At 38.1% G+C, this 19,105-nt stretch overlaps 1 protein-coding gene and 1 long non-coding RNA gene across 3 annotated transcripts in view; one reads left to right on the top strand and one right to left on the bottom strand.

The window, feature by feature from the left end:
- The window catches only part of LOC122988625, a 189,276-nt gene extending 176,086 nt beyond the window's left edge, over positions 1 to 13,190 (bottom strand). The window contains exons 1-2 of one of the 2 annotated variants that reach the window (XR_006404846.1): positions 13,021 to 13,190; positions 11,535 to 11,587 (exon numbers count right to left, since the gene is read on the bottom strand). This is a non-coding gene — a long non-coding RNA (uncharacterized LOC122988625). The remainder of the gene's footprint in view (positions 1 to 11,534; positions 11,588 to 13,020) is intronic. The other variant, XR_006404847.1, reaches the window with a different exon arrangement.
- A 573-nt stretch (positions 13,191 to 13,763) lies between these two features.
- Positions 13,764 to 17,494, top strand: dnajc19 (DnaJ (Hsp40) homolog, subfamily C, member 19). The gene is made up of 6 exons (XM_044360967.1): positions 13,764 to 13,886; positions 15,043 to 15,094; positions 16,092 to 16,165; positions 16,465 to 16,544; positions 16,737 to 16,807; positions 17,076 to 17,494. The coding sequence occupies exons 1-6, from the start codon at positions 13,884 to 13,886 to the stop codon at positions 17,144 to 17,146; spliced, it is 351 nt and encodes a 116-aa protein (XP_044216902.1). The 5' UTR covers positions 13,764 to 13,883; the 3' UTR covers positions 17,147 to 17,494.
- The last annotated feature ends 1,611 nt before the right edge of the window (positions 17,495 to 19,105 follow it).

Here is a 19,105-nt window from a genome sequence, read left to right as displayed (position 1 = left end):
TACACCTGTCTGACACCAGCAATTTGTTCAGTTTATTGGAGCTGTAATGAAGTCTTTGATATTAAAAATTAGGATTGATGCTGTAAGATTTATTCTGTGCCACAGCAGTGTGGTATATTGCTAACATCTTTTATTGTGTGCTCATACTTGAGTAAACAGTGTTCATGATTGTCCCTAATTTTGAAGTCACTGTCAGTAAGAAACAGCCTTTCAAGAGGAGAGTTATGACAGGTTGTTTGATTTGATTTGTTGATTGGGACAATGTGCAGTTTTAAACATTAAAGATGCACTGCACCGGAGTTAGCTCAAAGCTAATTTGCATCCATAGTCCCCCACAATCAAAACATACAACAGCACGGTACAATAACTAAACTTGTGATTTGTGACAGAGAGCAAACCTTACAGAAGTGTGGAGGGCCATTATTTTTCTTTTTCTTGTGTTACTTAAAAGGATAATGCTGGTGTTACTTGATATACTACAGCAATGATTAATGTTGCAGCTCCATTAAATTGGACTAAAAAAGACGAAAAAAAAAAAAAGAACCGTGAAAAATGAAAGCAGCTGAGGCTCAAAATTCCTGACTTTAGTATAAATCAAACTCAAAAACACTGACGACTACATTTCCCATAGTGCAACTTGATAGCGTCTTTTATTACACTGTGTTTGGTAGATGTCCACATCTTTCATTCACCACAGCCCCCAGCTGATGAGGATTCATTATAAATTTGTTGTCCCTAACCTGGAGATAACCTAGATGGCATCATCCGAGGGATGATAAGGGTGGGATTTAAGAGCGGGAGGTTTATTCTGGTTTAAAATGCTGGATCACACAAATGTTTAAGCCACATTAAGTATGTACAGCTTTATTTAGCAAAACTCCCTTTATTTTTCCTTAAAAAACACGTCACTGAATTATGTGAACATCTAACAGATAAAAACATTACAGCTTAAAGAGTTTTGGACTTTTACATATAAATGAACATCTGTTACATTCAAGCCCTTGCCAAACAAGTTAACACATCGCTGATTAAGTTTATTACTAACCCATACAAACCAGCAGTTCCAACAATCATGTTGCCTAATGTTCTCTGGACAGTAAAATGGATTATATAATATTATAACTCCCCCATCAGTGCTGGTCGCTCGTTGACATGCCAGAGCTGTCCACATCGAACTGAGACATGTACTTTTCTGTCTAAATGCACTTAAATGCATCGTGCTGCTAACTACTCGTTCTTTTTTGGTTTTTTTTGTTTCTTTCTCTTGGAATGTTTTTATCATTTTTAAAGGGAATTTTTATATATATATATATGTATATCGTTATCCTTTCTGTTGTTGCACTGCTGTGGGCTGGGAGAAACAGCATTTTGTTTTTTTGTGTATTCAAATACACAAAAAAATGACAATAAACTAAATCTTGAATCTTGAATAAATCTGTCTGTACTTCGCAGTAAGCAGAGTTTTTAGATCTGGTGTCTGTGGTGACATTCCCGCTCTGGCGAACCAGTAGTTACCTCAACCGGCATAGACCGGTTTGCCTTGCAATCTGACGAAGGCAAACCAATCACGAGCACCGGTCGGGATGGTCGGGATGCCAAACATGATGTAATTTCCCTGGCAAATCTAACATGAAAGGCTAAAAGCTGCTGTAATTTGTACCATTTAGATTCCCAGTATGTGGTCAGTTTATCCAAATAACACCTATTTGGAAATTGCTCTGTTGTTTTCTGTGACCATAGAGCATGTGTTTAGCCCTCCGCTAACTTTAATGAGGAGAAAATAATTTAATCGAGCAACTCTTCTAGACTTTCCAAATGTTATCAGACTGAATGGATAAGATTCTGATAGGGAAACGAGTCATTTCGAGAGGGTTGTGAAGCTCAAAACAATTTATCTACCATTTTACAGCCGCAACAGCAGTGACGGACAGCGGAGCCTACGACGCAAGTAAGCGTTGACACTGTTTTTGTAATTCCTCTCACTGCCAGAGAGGGGAGACAAAAGTTCCACACTTCAGGTTTTAAGTTAATGCAGTTGTTGAAATTGAGAGGAAAACCGAACGCACCTGAACTCATTTGAAGGTAAAAGGCTTGTTTATTAATTCACTACCACAGGGGATATTGTTTTAATACAACAAATTCACAGGCTGCACACATCAACCTAAACCCCCCCCCACACACCGCCGCGCACTCAGACACACACACACAGAGCTTCGGAGAGCAGAGATATAAAGCTGTAAAACGCTGACAGGGCAGAACAGCAGCTCTCACAGCTTCCATATCTACCGCTTTAGAGATATTAGTACAACCAGCCATCATCACCAGCCATCCCACGCTACATTTTCCCTCCAACCTGCCTGACCGAGGCTAACCACAGTGCAGTATGAACACACTTTCCCAGAGATGCTGTTTTTTTATATATATATATATATATATATATATATATATATGAGGACAATTTGATTCTGTTATTACTGATGAGGGCAGAGATTCCCTCAGTGGTCAGAGAACATTCATAATCAGCAGTTAGGTCTCCATCCGCAAACCTGAAGTAATTATTGTCTCAAGATAAAAACGGAAAGCAGGGGGTGAAGATTTTTTTTTTTTTTTTTTTTTTAAAGGAGAAAATAAACTAGAGATAGAAATGACCTTAATATTATTTCTCTCTCTGGGTATTTCCAATAAGAGTATTCCATCGGAGGGTTTGATAAAAGGATTATGCGACCAGCTTTATGCGGCTGGAGTCAAATCTGGATATGGAAGGAGAGCTGTTTGATTGAATAATTCTTGTTTCCTTTCTGCCAAGCTAGCAGTCCTCTTTGGGGGGAAAGTAAAAAATCAGCATTATGCCAGATTTATACATGTGCTGTGACTGTCTGTAGAAGTCAGTCTGTAGGTAAGACCACCAACCTGCCCGTCTGCATGTTTGACTGTTTGCATGTCTGTCTGGGGGAATGTAAAAAAACATACTCCGACGCCAAAAGGAATAAACAGTTATCCAACAAATTCTGTCTGTATCCCTGGTTGCCAACTACATTTTGAAGAAGCTTCCTCATATGTCACATTGTATAGGTCTTCGGTCTCCTTCTCAGCAGCATCTAACGAACTACAGTTATTTAGAAATACTGAGGTCATGAGTGTCTTCCTTACCCATATTTCTTTTTATTATTTTGATTTTTAATATCTCATATATTGTATTAAATGCTTTCTGTTCATTATATTTCCCAGTGTGAAAGTCTGAATGCCGTTTCCAAATTGTCTCGCCGTGAATAAAATTCTAGTGGAGAAATACGAAGTCTTTCAGTTTTGTGTTCTTGGATGTCATTTAACTCTGTAAATGCACTTAAGTACTGCTACCTTTAACAAAAACTTCCAGAGGTGTGCAGGATAATGAAGGTTATTATCACAACCTCAAACTAAACTTTAGTAAAGGTTTATAAAGGTTACCCCCTACCCAAAATACCCCTCCAACTAAAGCAAAAACTCAAATAAAACTGGATATTTTCAGCTAAATTGAACAAAAAAAATGAAATGATGTATTGTATGTATTGGTTGGTTGATGTTTGGCATTGAAGCTGAGCAAAAAAAACAAATTCCACTTATGAATAGATTTTGATTTAAACAGCTAAAATAACAAAGCAAATATTCATCTGCTGTTATCAGGCATCGTAAGCAGACAGAGCAGACAGCCGTTTAGGCATTTGACCTCTGAGTTTAGTTATCATAACAGGGTTGCGACCCCGCGACCTGCAGTCATTACCGCCGTCTCCTCCAATCAGCCCTCCAAAGCTCTGATAAAGCCCCCCGGGACGGCACAGGCTGCTGGAAATAGAGGTGACATTAGATTTATGTATGTGTGTTATTGTGCACGCACGGCCCCTGTGTGTATCACTGCTGTCGTGTTTCTATACTTACGAGGACCAACACACGGTAACAGATGAAGAAACCCCACCGAAGTGAGTGACGTTTTGATGCTTTTGTGGTGTGCTTGGTTTAGGATCAGCACTTCGGTTCAGAGTTAAGGATGAAGATGAAGTACAGGCTGAGAATGGGGTCACTGGGTTAAAGCTGGGTTTAGGTTAAATGGTTACTATGGTAGCTGACGGGGAGAGTAGTAGGATGGTTTGGGTATGATAAAGTTGGGGTTAAAGCATCAAACAGCATTATATTTCAGTGGATCAAATGTTAAATCAAGAATTTAGGTTCAAAATATCACTGAAATCCATTGGAAGGAACATGAATCTCAAGTCCAAACATTGACAGATTCCAATCCAAGACATTGTTTGGGGCATTTTAACCTTTATTTGATAGTGTCTGGTTAAGGTTAATGTTAAAGTTAAAAGTTATTAAAAGCTAAAGTTAATAGAAATTGCGACGAGATGGTGGAGGACATGATCCCTGTCTGGATTCAAACCAGAGACTTTGTGATTTCATGTATATGTCTCAGACGCCTCTAAACATACTGTTGAGAGGGGCATCTGTCCAAAATGGGACCTAATGCAGTAACTCCCAAATGACACTCAAAAATGCCATTAAACACATTGTATGATTTAACAATATGGATTTTTGTATGTATTAGAATTTGCAGGCCATTGTAATTTGCCAGTGACGTGAATGCTGTATGTATGAGATGATGTGAGCTGGTTTTCTTATATGAAAAAACAAAAATATCACATTTTGAGTGCTGCTGTTTGATGACATTAAGACACCCAGTCTGTCTGAGAGACTTCCTGTTTATCAGCACTCAGTGGTGTAAGATCAAAAACCTCTGGAACTAGATTTATTGAGTAACGTTTTAAAGACGAGGCTTTAAGGCTGAATCCGATAAAATCGACAGAGAATTACTCAAGAGAGGGTTTGATTAAATAACGAGCCTCGAATAAAAAATGTGTTGTGCAACATTCTTCCTAAATGTTTTACTGATAGAAATAAATACCCTCAAGTTGTATTACCAAGAGTTCATTGTTCATCTATTGAAGCCAAACAAAAACAGACACACAGAAACCTTCATTGCAGTTGAAATCATTCTAATGTGTAGTTTTAACAGTGTGTCTCAAATATAAAAGTATAGTATGACTGTACAGAGTTTGTATTGTTTTAAATTGTTGCTCAGGGCTGATAGAGACTAAATATTTGGGGGGTACTTCTAAGGTGAAATTCAATCCCAAGGAGCTTAACACTCTAAACTTTTCATTCTTTAAGTTAGTTCTTAGCACCACGGGTGTAATCCCATCTCTGACCACAGAGTGGGTTGCAACACCAGAGTGGCGCTGTCCAGGTAAGAAGTAGATCGGATGAATGGAAAATATGCGAAGGACAAACAAACATACAGACAGAGATTCCTTTCTTTATATAGAGAGATAAACTTGCATTAAACAGAGTAAACTAGACTAAAATGATTTCATTGATGTCATGATATCGCCACATAAGCTGCAACTAACAATTATTTTCATTATTGATTAATCTTTTAGTAGTTGCTTAGTCCATAAGATGTCAGAAAGCCCAAGATGCCTCCTAAAATGTTTTGTTTTGCTTCGACCAACAGTCCACAACTCAAAGATGTTCAGTACAGACAACAAAACAATCCAGGAAATACTCACATTTAAGATGCTGGAACCAGATCATTTTGACATTTCTTCTTAAAAGGTGCAGTGTGTAGAATTTAGTGGCATCTAGCAGAATGCGCTTTGCAGAAATGGAATATAATGTTCATAAGTATGTTTTAATTAGTGTATAATCCCATGAAAATAAGAATCATTGTGTTTTTGTTACCTTAGAATGAGCCCTTTATATCCATATAGGCAGCGGGTCCCCTTCCACGGAGGCCGCCATGTTGCATCGCCATGTTTCTAGAGTAGCTCAGAACAGACAAACCAAACACTGACTCTAGAGAGGGCCTTTCACGGCCACCGTAGGTTCTCCTACATGATTGGAGGGGAGGAGGAGGGGTATTCTGTTGGTTGCCATCTGTAACCTCACTGCTAGATGCCACTAAATACTACACACTGCACCTTTAAAGAATCACTCAAAATGATTCATTTTCAGTCGATCTACTGATCGATTAATCAACTAATTGTTGCAACTCTAATTGCCAATATACTCCACTCTGTTTCACACAGTCACCAACAATTCCTCCAGTTTATCTGTCTTGCCTTGCAGGTAACTGGGACCGAAAAGTAACTTTTGAACCAGTTTTAAAGAAAAGATTGGAGAATCTTGTTGGCCCAGCAGAGGAGAACTACTGAGGGCCTGTTGCTTCCATTAGCCAAACAACCAGAGTCTGGTTACCATCCCTCCTACTGCAGGTTAATCTGTCATAACAAGTACAGTGATGCACCTGTACACTGCTCTTCAATAAAGGCATCCACCAAATGTCTAGACATGTGAATAAAAAGATGTCCTGAGCATCATCATCAACTGTCGACACCAAGAGCTAAACTCAAGCATCAGTAAACATCAAGTGCCAATCAGATTTGACAGATTCAAATATAAATTTAAAAAAGAAACATACAATTTTTGACATTGTTCAACATCATATATATATATGAAGTAAGCAGAAATATATTGTTTTGTTTTTGTTTAATTAAATGTTTATCATAATGTCTTTGTTTCAGCTTTTAGGCAGCTCTCTAATGTTGATGATAATGTTTTTGCCTCCTGCAAGATCAAATATAAAATGTACTCTTTCACATGTGGAAAAAGATGCTCATGGTGACTAACATATCACTGATGTCAGCACTTTTGAGGCTACAGGAGACAAAATAGTCACTCCAGAAAGAGTTTTAAATACTGTTCATTGACGTTGCCTGTAATGTGCAGATAAGAGCACAAGATGATGTTCATTCTTTCTCAACAACAACAAAACTGCTCTTCATCTTTCACCTTCAGTCACAACATCAGAATTAAACAGTTGGAGTCCATATTGTTTCTTTCACAGACACTTCACATATCATGTATGTGTGTTTTTACTTCCTTGAAGAGCAACACTTAAAAATTTGGAAGTAATTGTTTGTATGACGAGGTAAAAAAGCTCACTGCTACACTTATGTAACCAGATCAGTCAGCGTCTTAAGAATCCAGAAAAGATGGTGTAAACTGATGAAAATATGACTTCATAAATCATCATTTTAAAAGAAAAAAGCTGTATAAATAAATAAAATAAATGCTCAAGACTGAAAAGAATTCCCTAAACATGTCAAAGGTGGTAAAGAAAGTATGAGCATGTGTCAAAAAGCCAACAGGAGCACTTCGCCTATTGGCAGAAACGAGTCGTTCTCATTAATTCACTCCAGAAATGATTGGTCAGGAAAATAATCCACCGACAAGAGGTCACAGCACCGTCCATCAAAAACCTGACTGACACAAACTAGTGCTCATTTTATTCACATTAGACCAGCAGGACAGACTTCAAGGGTTTTATTACTTCCATCACTTGTTTGCTCTTAAATTAAAGGGAAAGTGTTTCGTAATCCTTGCGAACAGGAATGACGACAGCTTCACCAAACACCTGACAATGAGCGAATCCTCAGTTACTGAGTCACCACAACTCCTCATCAACTAATGGAAAAACTTTTTATCATCAGATAAATGTTATTGAAGACAAAAGTGCAAAAGCTCACTTTTCATATCAAAGCATGCTGGTCACCTCTGTCCACGTACGTTTCAGCCTCCTCAGTGCACAATACAAATGCAAAGTCCAACTGCAACTCACAAAACACAATCAAATGCAGCGCTGCATGCATCAAAACTTAATATCATCCCCTTTCATCACCTCCAGACAGCCTCCAAGTCTACCTTCAGAGTAGAATAAAACCCTCTCAGTCCCTAAAGTAACTTATTATCATTCCTAATCACTCCTCAGCATCATAAACAATCTCACAACTTTTTTTTTTTTTTTTTTTTATATTCATCCGTCTCTGTTTATGCAGTTCCCAGAAGGCATTGCCTTTTAGACTCTCCCTCTCCGGCGGGCAAAAAAAATGTCGGGGAAAACAAATAACGGTAGAAAACAAAACAAAACAAAGTCTCTTGAAATACCTTTGCGGATGCCCAGAGGAAGGCGCTGGACAGACAGATGAGCAGATAGGTTTCCTCTGTCCTCCTCTCTCAGGCTGCCTCCTCTCTCGGCGTGCTGTGGAGAGTGACTGCTCACAGCCCGCCTGGCATATCTAATTAGAGCCAGGCTGTTGCCACTATCGGGCAGAGGATCTACCTCTCCAATCTCTCCTGACTCAATCTTCCCCATCTCTGATTTTCTTTTATATTTATGCTGGAATATTTAATTGTAGACAAAAGGTTACTCTGGGCTCTATTCATCGCACACAGGCAGAATAATCTCCTTTAAAAGGCTTGACATTTCAGGCTTTTCAAAAGGGGCTGAAAAAATTATATCCCTGCTTTTGTTAATCAATGAAGTAGAACTCCCCTGAACAAAAGAATTAAATTGCTTGGTTGGGTTAATAAAACACACAGAAATAGCTGCTTCCTGTGGGCTTTTGTGCCTGCCACTGGCTCCCCTCATATGCAACCAGCACTGTAATTCCATATGATTTGGGGGGCAAAACTCTCATTTCTCCACACAGTTGGCTTTTTAAATCCTATTGAATGAGCAGTCTGTGAGGCTGGCTGATTGGGACCTCTTGCCTGAGCCTGGCTGCCTGGCTAGCATGAACAGGCTCTCTCTCCATTTAAATATGACTTCCACTAAGGAGAGACAGCAGGTCCACTACAATTTACAATTTCTATACTGCCCCTGCCTCGGAAAAACATTGTAATTATGCAAATGATAGGGGCAATAATTAGGCCCTTCACTGTCCCATTGTGTTAGCTGCTGTCATGTTTCGGTCCAATGGTAGGAGAGAGACGCGGCGGGGCACGTTCGGTTTTAAATTGCTCCCTACAGACAGCCTGCAGATGTTCACAGCATCTTCGTTCTTATAACTAGCCATCGCTCCGAGCCAGGGAGCCTCTATATGAGACGCTCTAGCTGCAGGCTCTGGTTTCCCTGTGGGCTGTGAGCTGCCTGTTAGCTGGATGCCACCGGAGCATACGGCTATTGTTTTATCCAGAGGCCTGCTGGTGTGTGTTACACTCTGCTGTATCCACAACACGCTGTTTCACCAGCAAACACTTCTTGTATATGTGCCATTTAAAGAAGTTCACTACAGATGAAAGGCCTCCCTCTGTGTGCTGTGCTATGATAATTACTTATCGAGCAACAATCCGAGCTTCTCAAATGTGAGGGTTTGGCATTTTTCACTGTTTTATATCACTGTGGCACACATCGATAATGAAAATCACCATTAGTCGCGACACTATGTAACTGCATGTAATAAAACAAAAGACTAGAAAAGATAAGAAACAACCTGATGTAATGTTTGCTGGCCATTTACTAACTTTAGGTAGAAGATGCTAAAGTGGAACTATCTTGTCCTCAAAGTACAACAAAAAGTCAAGATGCAAACTGCGCCCTTGACAACTAACATTACACTACAGCTGCTACACTTTCAGAGTTTGTTCTCTCTCATCAGCTTCATTACTGTCAGTTTTAGTTCCATCCTGTAAGCCTGGCTAGCCATCAAGGTTACAACTGCTCCATTGAATAGATTCTTTATAATCTTTTAGGACGTAGCTTTGAAATGTTCATTCCTTCCCAGCAAGCGCTGATGTGGTGATTCGAAGGCCAAAAGATGTCGAGACATAAAACTGGTCTTAATTTGGTTTAAGAGTGAAGGTTTTTTTAAATGTCATATTGTTTCAACAGAATGCCAATGACTGTATTTTAATGTGTACCTTATATCAGGACTTGAAATTGAAATACATTCAAATGCTGTTGAAGAAAGTTATATCATAAGATCTTGAAACTTTTGCTTATCAAACTGAGCTTGGACAAAGCATGTATAGTTTATGCAACAAATATCTAAGATCTGATACCCACATGTCTAGGATTTAATGCCCAAGAATGCCAAGACATAGACCTACCAAGACCATCCATCTCATCAAGACCATTAGTCCCATATTCAGCTTTATATTTATCATAAAACAAAAGAAAATTCTGCCAGTGTTCCCAGTACAGTAAATCTATACTGGATCACATAGGTTATGTGGCTTTTTGTCAACTTTCAAGAACCTAAAACGTATGTATTTGGGTCCTGTGTTGTATCACCATCAAATAAGGGTGTTAAAGGTCCCATATGTTACAGTTTTCTGATGTTTTATTTGAAGTCTTGACATCTATGAGAAGATATTTTTGTAGTTCTAAGTACTAAATAGCATCTCAATATAGTTTTAAATCTCCTCTCTTGAGCTTCTCTCTGGATCTCTATGAAGAACAAGCTGTTTTGTGTCTCGATGCCCCTCTCTTCTGATTGGCTGACTGTTTTCTGAGTGACACATGCCCAGGCCGACCACAGGTAACAGATTTTAGCCTAGCATGTAGCTAAGTAAAACCAGGGGTTTGGCTAAATGGCTGCATTCATATCACTCCTTTATCTAAAGTGCTTTACAATTTGCCACTTATTCACCCATTCACACACACACACACCGATGGAAGCAAACTACAATGCAAGGTGCTGCTGGCCTGACCATCGGGAGCAATTTTGGGTTCAGTGTTTTATCCAAGGACACTTCAACATGTGGTAAGAAAGGAGCTGAGGATCAGACCGCCAACCCTGTGATTAGTGGTCGACCTGCTCCACCTCCTGCACCACAGGCGCCCCCATATTAGAGTTGTCATCGCTTACAAAGTGCCATATAGTGCTGTATCAACAGTACTAACGTATTGTGTGATGCTAAACCTTGTTTGTGATAATTTCACAACATTTAATGTACGTGGAGCGCAGTGTGTAGAAGGTAACAGAAATGGTGACTAGTACTGGTCAGCTTATCCTTATCAGGAAATAACTGCTTAAAATGATAAAGTTTAAAAATGTTGATGATCCATTTAAATGTTAAAATTACTACACAATCTTGAATGGATACAATCAGACACATTTGACAATATGTTTGTGCTTTTCTCAAACTTTATCATGACTGAAGGGAGGAAAGTCTGTTCCAAAAAGCAGGTTTTAGGTGTAATTTGAATACCTTTGCTGAGTAAAGGACATGTCTTATTGCATCAGTCCAAATTTGAATGGATTCCAAGTTTTACCCGGCAAAGTGCAGAGTAACTTAGTAAGTCTCAGAAAAGCCTGAAGATCACTTGAGCTGAAAGTGAAGCAATTTCATCAGGAGTGTTTTTGTTGTTGTCCTCTGCATCTACAACAAGAATCAGTCACAGTATACCAGGTAAACCTCATGGACCAATATAAACAACAGTATCAATAACACTGACGTCATTCAGAATCATGGAAATTATATGCTACTGCGAAAATATCACATATTCCTTTAAATATAAAAAGTTGTGTGATATTTTTTATTTTGTAAAGCATACAGGTGAGGAAACCAGGACCCTTTTATAGTTTTAATGGGGAAAAAAATATGGAGACATACACATTGGTAGACAGACAAAAAGTTAAAATCAGCCAACCACTCACCTACACAACCCTTTCAACCTTTCAGAGTATTCCTTGCAGCTCCCCTCTTGTTCCTGTGACAAAAAAAAAAAAAATCAAAAGCATTACACAACAGCAGTGGAGGAAGAAGTACTCAGATTCCTTACTTAAGTAACTTAAGTAAAGTTAATTTACTAGCTGTAGCTTTGATTTCCTCTTAGCTGCAGTAGTTTCATTCCAACATCAACTATCAAGCTAGCACAAGAGGGCATAAATGCGTTTCCAGCTCATGTGAGAGAAGTTATATCCACCCCTTTGATGTAGTTAGTGTAGTAAATATTACCATTAACAGTCTAATGCATGGTGGCTTTGTTTAAATTACAACTAAATTACATACAGGCAGAGTATATCTGTGAATGTGAGGTAGCATTACATTAATTAGCATTTAAATTGACCTCCAGAAACCCACAGCAAGCAAAATGTTAGCGTTCAAGTCGACACCATTAAGTAAAAGGAATTAAAACAAGGTTGTTGAATTACCACAGCAAGGCAAATTCAAATTTCAAGTTCATGTCAACTTCAAACTTCCACCTGTATTCATTAGTTGGACCAGCAAACTCTTGAATGAATGAATATGAGTTAAAATTAACTAAAAATGAACCAAAAAATAATAAAGAATAAAAATAATGAATAACAAAATAAAGTCTTTTAGTAGCCTAACGACAGCAACATATAAACAAGTAACAAGTTACATTCAATAAAGACAAACTAATACATTGGAGGAGGGAAAAATAAATAAATAAAGGGGTGCAGATTAAAAATCAAGTGACATTAGTAAATAATTTCATATGTTTTAAAAATTTGTTTGGTTCTTTGTTGCTTTTTTATTTTGCAGCTTGACTAGAGAGTCAGTCACCCTTGACAGTGAAGACAGTCAGGTTTAGTTTTTTTTTTTGAAAACAACAACTTGGTCTTTGTTCTCAATATTATGGTGTTATTGGTGTAAGTTTTTTTTAGATACTTTAAGACTAAACCAAGTTTGAACCATTGGAAGAATGAGCTAAAACTCTTGAATAAGCACTGAAACTTATTAAAAGACAAGAAAGCTCTTAAGTTGTTTTCATTACTAGATATGTTTAAGTTAATTTGAGATAGCCCTATTTTTAGTGTTTTGTTATTATTATTTATGTGCCTGATTGTATCATTGACTGTTAAAAATAATAAACGTAGCCACCATGACATCACCCATTGGTTTGTGGACTCCCGTTTTGATTCCTCCAGTTTGCATTTTGACCGTCGCCATCTTGGACTTTTGGAGCCAGAAGCACGGATGTATTATCTTATAATACATTCATGGCCAGAGATTACCATATTTGAACGAGAGGATGGAGCTGACCCTAACGCTACCTGCTAGCTCGGTTAGCACGGTGCATTTAACTTACGGTCTATGGTTAACTGTGATGATGCTGATGGTAATTTTCGCTATCGAAAAACAGGCTTAAAACCATTTAAACAAAAATGCACTTACCGGAAACACTCGGGACGTCCGACTCCTTAGAGGGTATTTTAGTACAACCGACCAAAGGCGACCAAAATGTTATAATTAACTTACATGAACTGAAAACACATTGAAATAGCGACGGCCACGGCGACGCCTATACTACTATACGCCATGGTTACGTTACGTAACCAACGTTGTCGCCGTGTAGCACCCACCTGTCACTCAAAGCGGCCAGGCACTTAATTATGCATAAGTTTAAGCCTTAATAAAATTTAAACGGGTGTCCTATAGAGACCAAATCTGGGTTTTTTTGTACCGGGCTGTAAACATGTTTATTTCTGCTGTAAAGTTGGGCATTTTAATATGGGGGTTTATGGAGATTGACTCGCTTTTGGAACAAGTGTCAAGTGTCCCTTTAAGGAACTGGAGTTTTTGGCACTTCCGCATTGGCTTCATTTTTCAGCCCCAGTGGTTGCAGCTTGGTTTCTATCATGCTCTCAATGTTAAAAAAAATAATAAAATAAAAAAATTAGGAGGCGACTTTCAAGCTAAAAAAAAAAAAAAAAAGCTTGATCAGAGAGTTGTAATAGAGCTCAATATAAATTAAAATGAGATTGAGGAAGTTTGGTTTTCTAATGTCAATCATTTTATGTATATGGAATTTGAAAAAAAAAAAAATTAAATAGTTGGATTAAGCTAACATTCTTGTCTTTTGAGTTGTTTTCAGTCGGTTTGACAGTTTGATCGTAAAAGGGAACAACGTGTGTCAAGGTTTTACGACAGATGTGCACCATTTCCGGCACAAACATATGAACGTCAGAGCGGTGAAAACATGAGAGGTCAAAAGTTAATATCCTGATTTTAATAGTAACGGAGCATAATTCAAAGACATGGTAGGTCTGGTTTGTTACTTACTGACTAGAAGGGCTGTGTTAAAACGGTTCACACTCACGACTTGGATGTAAACTTCGATAACGTTAAGGCTAAATGGCTAAGCTAACTTTAGCTCTGCTGAAATGTGCATGACCGAATGACACGACGTGACTAAACTGAAGCTAATGTTTGACTTTTATTAGCCAGCTAACCAACGTTAACACGCTACATGAGCCACAATAGGGGACTGAAATCAACGTAGCTCGTCTGAATCCGCTTTGTGTTTTGTAGTCTGCTACAGTTTAGGTAGTAGTGTGCATTTGTTTACATTGCTGCAACACTCAGGGACACAAATGAGATTCATTCGCAAAGTACAAGGAATTCAGTGTGGTCCAGATTTTATCAGAAAAAGAAATGAACATCAATAAACATAACAGTGTAAGAAAGAGAGAGACTGTAATTTACAAATATTCTGTGTATTGGGGGTGGACTGTGTGCATGCATGATAAAAACTATGAGTGTGCAAAAAAGCAGAATATAAATATATGTATAAATACTATTTGCATGCATATTGACATGATAAAAACGATGTGTGTGCAAAAAAACAGAATATAAATATAAGTATAAAGACTATGCATGCATACTGACATGATAAAAACAGTATGTGTGCAAAAAAGCACAATATAAATACAAGTATAAAGACTTTGTGCTTGCTTATTGCCCTAAGGTTGTTTTCTACTCAACAGGAATTTAAACAGCAGCCTTTTGGTATGAAAACAGTGTCCCATTCTCTTTTTTTAGCTTGATGAATGTTAAGAGTTTGATGGATGCATTTATTGTAAAATGAGAGAAATGTGTCCCTAGGAACTTTTTTACTCTTAGCGGTGAAGAATAAAAAGTTCTGCAGACAGTAACAGAGCACCATTTTTTCATTGTATTTGTACAACGGACGTGATGTCACTGTCCTTGTGTGTGTCTGTGTATTAACAGGATATATATGTATGTATAGTTAATTAAAAAATAAAATCTATGTACAGCTACACAGTGCAGGACAGACAAAGACACAGTATGCACAGTATGAATTTGAATGAGATATGGAGGTGAAGTGTCAGGCAGCTAGGAGTTAAGTTATCAGGGATTTTTTCTGATTCTTACTTCCTGCCTCTGTCTCTTTAGGCCAGTTCCATGGTGGCAGTGGGGCTGGCTCTGGCTGCAGCCGGATTTGCAGGTAAGCAACTCCTGTAAAAGCTAACTTAAGAACTTCATGATGTAACTGACATGCTGACAGGTTGGTTAATCGCCTTGATAGAGAATCCCCAGCCGTGTTCATCAAGTTGGCACAACCGGGCCAAAATTGTGTCTAATGTGTTGACACTGTCTGACTTGAGGTAATGAGTCTAAATGAGAATTTAACAGCAAGAAATGCTTCTCAGATATGAGAAATTTAAGAGAGCAAAGCAAAGTAGAGCTGCACCGATTAGTCAATTAAGCAATTAGTTGCCAACTATTAAATTAATCAGCAGATGCTCTGGTTCAAGATGAGACCAGACTATCCTATAGATGTCAGTTATGTTAATTTATCTCCACCAACTTACGCCCAGTGGAGATAAAAATTGTAATAAAGGCATAAAATATGGAGAGTAAAAGAAATACAAGAAAAGGACAAATTTGGAAGGAAAAACTGTAAACCAGAACACGCCAAACATTGACAAAACCTGTCATATTAGTGTTACAGACTACAGCATGTAAAACAAACACACAGTTATCATTATAGCAAAGAAATCTACCAGCAGTCCATCACAAAAATTAACTTTCAATAGTTTTCTAGAACATAGTCATAAGTCTTAATACCAATAACTTTCAGTAGAATCATATCATGATGATATATTAGCAGTTATTTCCTTATTTATGTTGTTGAAATGAATGATGTGAAGAGTATTGTCTGATGTAATGACAGAGGAATGCAGTTCATTACATTGAACATCAGTTGGACTACTTAAAATGTAAATTTTGCATACATTTTCTGAAATGTACTATATATACTGATATTGTAAAAAAAAGTATGAATATCATGATACTGAATTAAACCATATCACCCAACCTTACCACTAACATATAGTCCCAACATACAGCATCTGCATTAAAATGAAAATGTCAGTAGAGACAATTTGGCAACTATGTCTATCAGCTAATTAAATGTGGATTTATCCTCCTTTACCCACCAGGTCGCTATGCCATGCAGGCCTTCAAGCAGATGGAGCCTCAGGTGAAACAGGCCCTTCAGAGCTTCCCCACGGCGGTAAGAAGGACAGAAGGAAACATTCATACTATCACATTCACTATCTCTCTAAATAGCAGTCATAAATGTGTTTTAATTACTCAAACAACACAAGATACGTCTTTATCTCCAGCTTTACATTCAAAAAGCAATTTGTTAGAATACACCAGAGATTCAAGCAGCTTGTCTTTACTGTTCTCTTCAGTAATTCACCAGTCATCTCACATTCCTCCGAACCTACATTTCTTGTCACATCCGAGTTGTGTACTGGTGTTAGCGGATCGCTTCTGATTCGTGGTCATCTGTGTTTGTTGTTGCAGAGTTTTGGAGGAGGTTACTATAAAGGTGGATTTGAAACAAAGATGAACAAGAGAGAAGCTGCGCTGGTTTTAGGTATCAGGTATGTTGACACTCTTGTCACACTAGTATCTCCCTTCACCCTCCTTCACTCTGCACCTCCAGAGTGACGTAGACTCAAGAATTTCGGTCCTGTGCTGCTATTCCCTCCCTCATTCAACTATAGCAGAAAACAGGGCTACTACTAATTACAATAATAATTCACTAATAACTGATCTATTGCTCCTTCCTCCAGTCCCACAGCCAACAGGAATAAGATCAGAGAAGCCCACAGGAAACTGATGATCCTAAACCACCCAGATAGAGGTAAGTCTATCTACCATACACTCCCTTTATCTACTTTGGTACAAACTTTACCTTCCTGGTTAGACACATCTTGCTGCTCAAACTCCAGAGTGTACTTCATAAAGAAAGTATGGTGAGGGGTGCAGCTGTGTCTTTCAGTAGCTTTTAAAGGGGGCAGTGAAGCATGCATCCAGTATGATTACAAAGACTGAGTTTTGTAGTTTAGCGAAAGGTAATGAAATTTAACCTGTTGTTGTGTGTGTGTGTGTGTGTGTGTGTAATCTCACAGGTGGATCTCCCTACCTAGCAGCGAAGATAAATGAAGCGAAGGATCTGATAGAAGGCCAGGCAAAGAAATAGAAGTAAAGATGTCGATGAACCCAATGATTTCACACCGCTCTTATTCAAGCTGTTGCACTGACTGACTTGAGCGAACACCAGGAGTTTTCTAACTGATTGTTCTCAAATAAATCACACTGTACACATTGTTCCTGGAACTTAACCTCATTGTTATGTCATATTGTAGTTAAATTATGAGTGCTATGTGGGAATTATTGCCTTAAGGTGGTTTTCTACTCAACAGGAACTTTTGAATATCATCCTTTTGGTTTGAAAACGGTGTCCTGTAAGAGTTCTGTAAAATGCTGTGATATGTTTTGGGGATTATTTCCACTTATCGTGAAAAATAAAAAATTCTGCAGACCACAACAGAGCACCTTTTTTTTTTTTTGTTCACTGTATTTGTACAATGTCCTTCAGAAAGCCACACGTTGTTCAGTTTTAGATCTACATGGAAGATCAAGTTTATTTAAGAACTACCTGCATACAAAACATATTGCACATCAACCAACCAGAACGATCCTTTAAAAAAAAAAAAAAAAAAAAAAAAAACAACATACTGTAGTCGACCCAACAAAAACACTTGGGATGTCACAACTGTCAGTAGTCCAAATTGTCATTTGTCTCAAAGAAGAAAAAAAAAAAACCCAGGTAACGCATGTTTTAGTGTCAAGAAAAAGAAGTTTCTTTTGTTTGTTTGTTTTTTTAAATACTGTACATTTTTTAAAAATAAATAAACCAAATAAATCTCCTTCCTTAGTGGAACAGTCGTGACCAGTTTCCAGCCAGCCGGTCTGTGGAAGAACCATGAAAATGACATCATCGTCACCTGGGCTTGGTTTTCTAGAAACATCTCAACACCAGGGTAGTCTTTACTCGTTGCTTCTTATTGGTCAAACAGGATTTTTGCAGTAGGCATGTAAAGGGTGTTAATCCTTAAGATTAAAAAAAACAAAATCATGCTTTGACTCTCTTGATTTGAATGGATGTCTGGGAAGAAACAACCTTCCCATCATCCTTCCTGTTAAATTGGATGAAAACTGCCCAATGGTTCGCTGTTAAGATGTTTCCAGGAAACCCAGCACTGATGGCTACATCTCTTGTCCAGCACTACACAGTAACAGGCCAGTTTCCAGACCAAACTACAATTAACTCTTAAACAGAAAAAGGTTATGTTTCAGTGCAAAGAAAACAACGTTCCTATTGTTTCTTTTCCAGACACGCCGTAATAACATTTCTTCTATGACCGAAGTGGTTGCATATTGAAAAACAGAAAGCAGCTAACGTCAAACTCCTCAACAGATATATAAAGAATAACTGGACTCATTTTTCCCCACAAACATTAAGAACAGACACACCTGATTTTAAAAAGATATGCCTCTGAAATCCTTTTAGGGTCTTTCAGTGTTTGCCTCTGCCTGCTTACAGTGCCATAAGGGAACATTTAGCACAAAAAAAAAAAAAAAGACAGCTCATCTGGTTCAACTGTGGCAGGCGAGGGCGACCGAGTAACACAGAAATAAGTGAAAAGATTTCAGATAGTGTGCAGAGCCAGGCAACAACATGTTGAAACTACTCTCAAGGCACAACAGCTGATCACATGTATGTCAAACATACTTGGGTTTCCAACAAACCTATCTGCACTGTGGTACTGTTCATGCAGAACAATTAAAGTACAAACTACTTCAGATGCACAAAACATCCTGAAAAAATGTGGAAGCTTCTTTTCTGTGTCCACCTGGTAAAAGACAGACTTTTTTTTTTGTTTGTTTTAAAACCCTGCTATGATATATTTTTTTTTTTTTTACCAATAAAAAAGATCTGCTGCATTCATACCACAGTATGGGTTTGAGTGAAATCCCTGTCTACATTGTATAAATACTGCATTCAGTCCATCCTCTCCCTGAGCTCTCAATGAAGAGTGGACTGAAAAGTAGTTACATAGAGATGTCTGTAAGTCTGTGTGTGTGTTTGACTATC

The sequence above is a fragment of the Thunnus albacares genome, chromosome 9, assembly GCF_914725855.1.
Source record: "Thunnus albacares chromosome 9, fThuAlb1.1, whole genome shotgun sequence".
In the NCBI taxonomy this organism is placed as follows: Eukaryota; Metazoa; Chordata; class Actinopteri; order Scombriformes; family Scombridae; genus Thunnus; species Thunnus albacares.
Note: the sequence above shows the minus strand (reverse complement) of the source record. Positions and strands in the feature narration are given on the sequence as shown.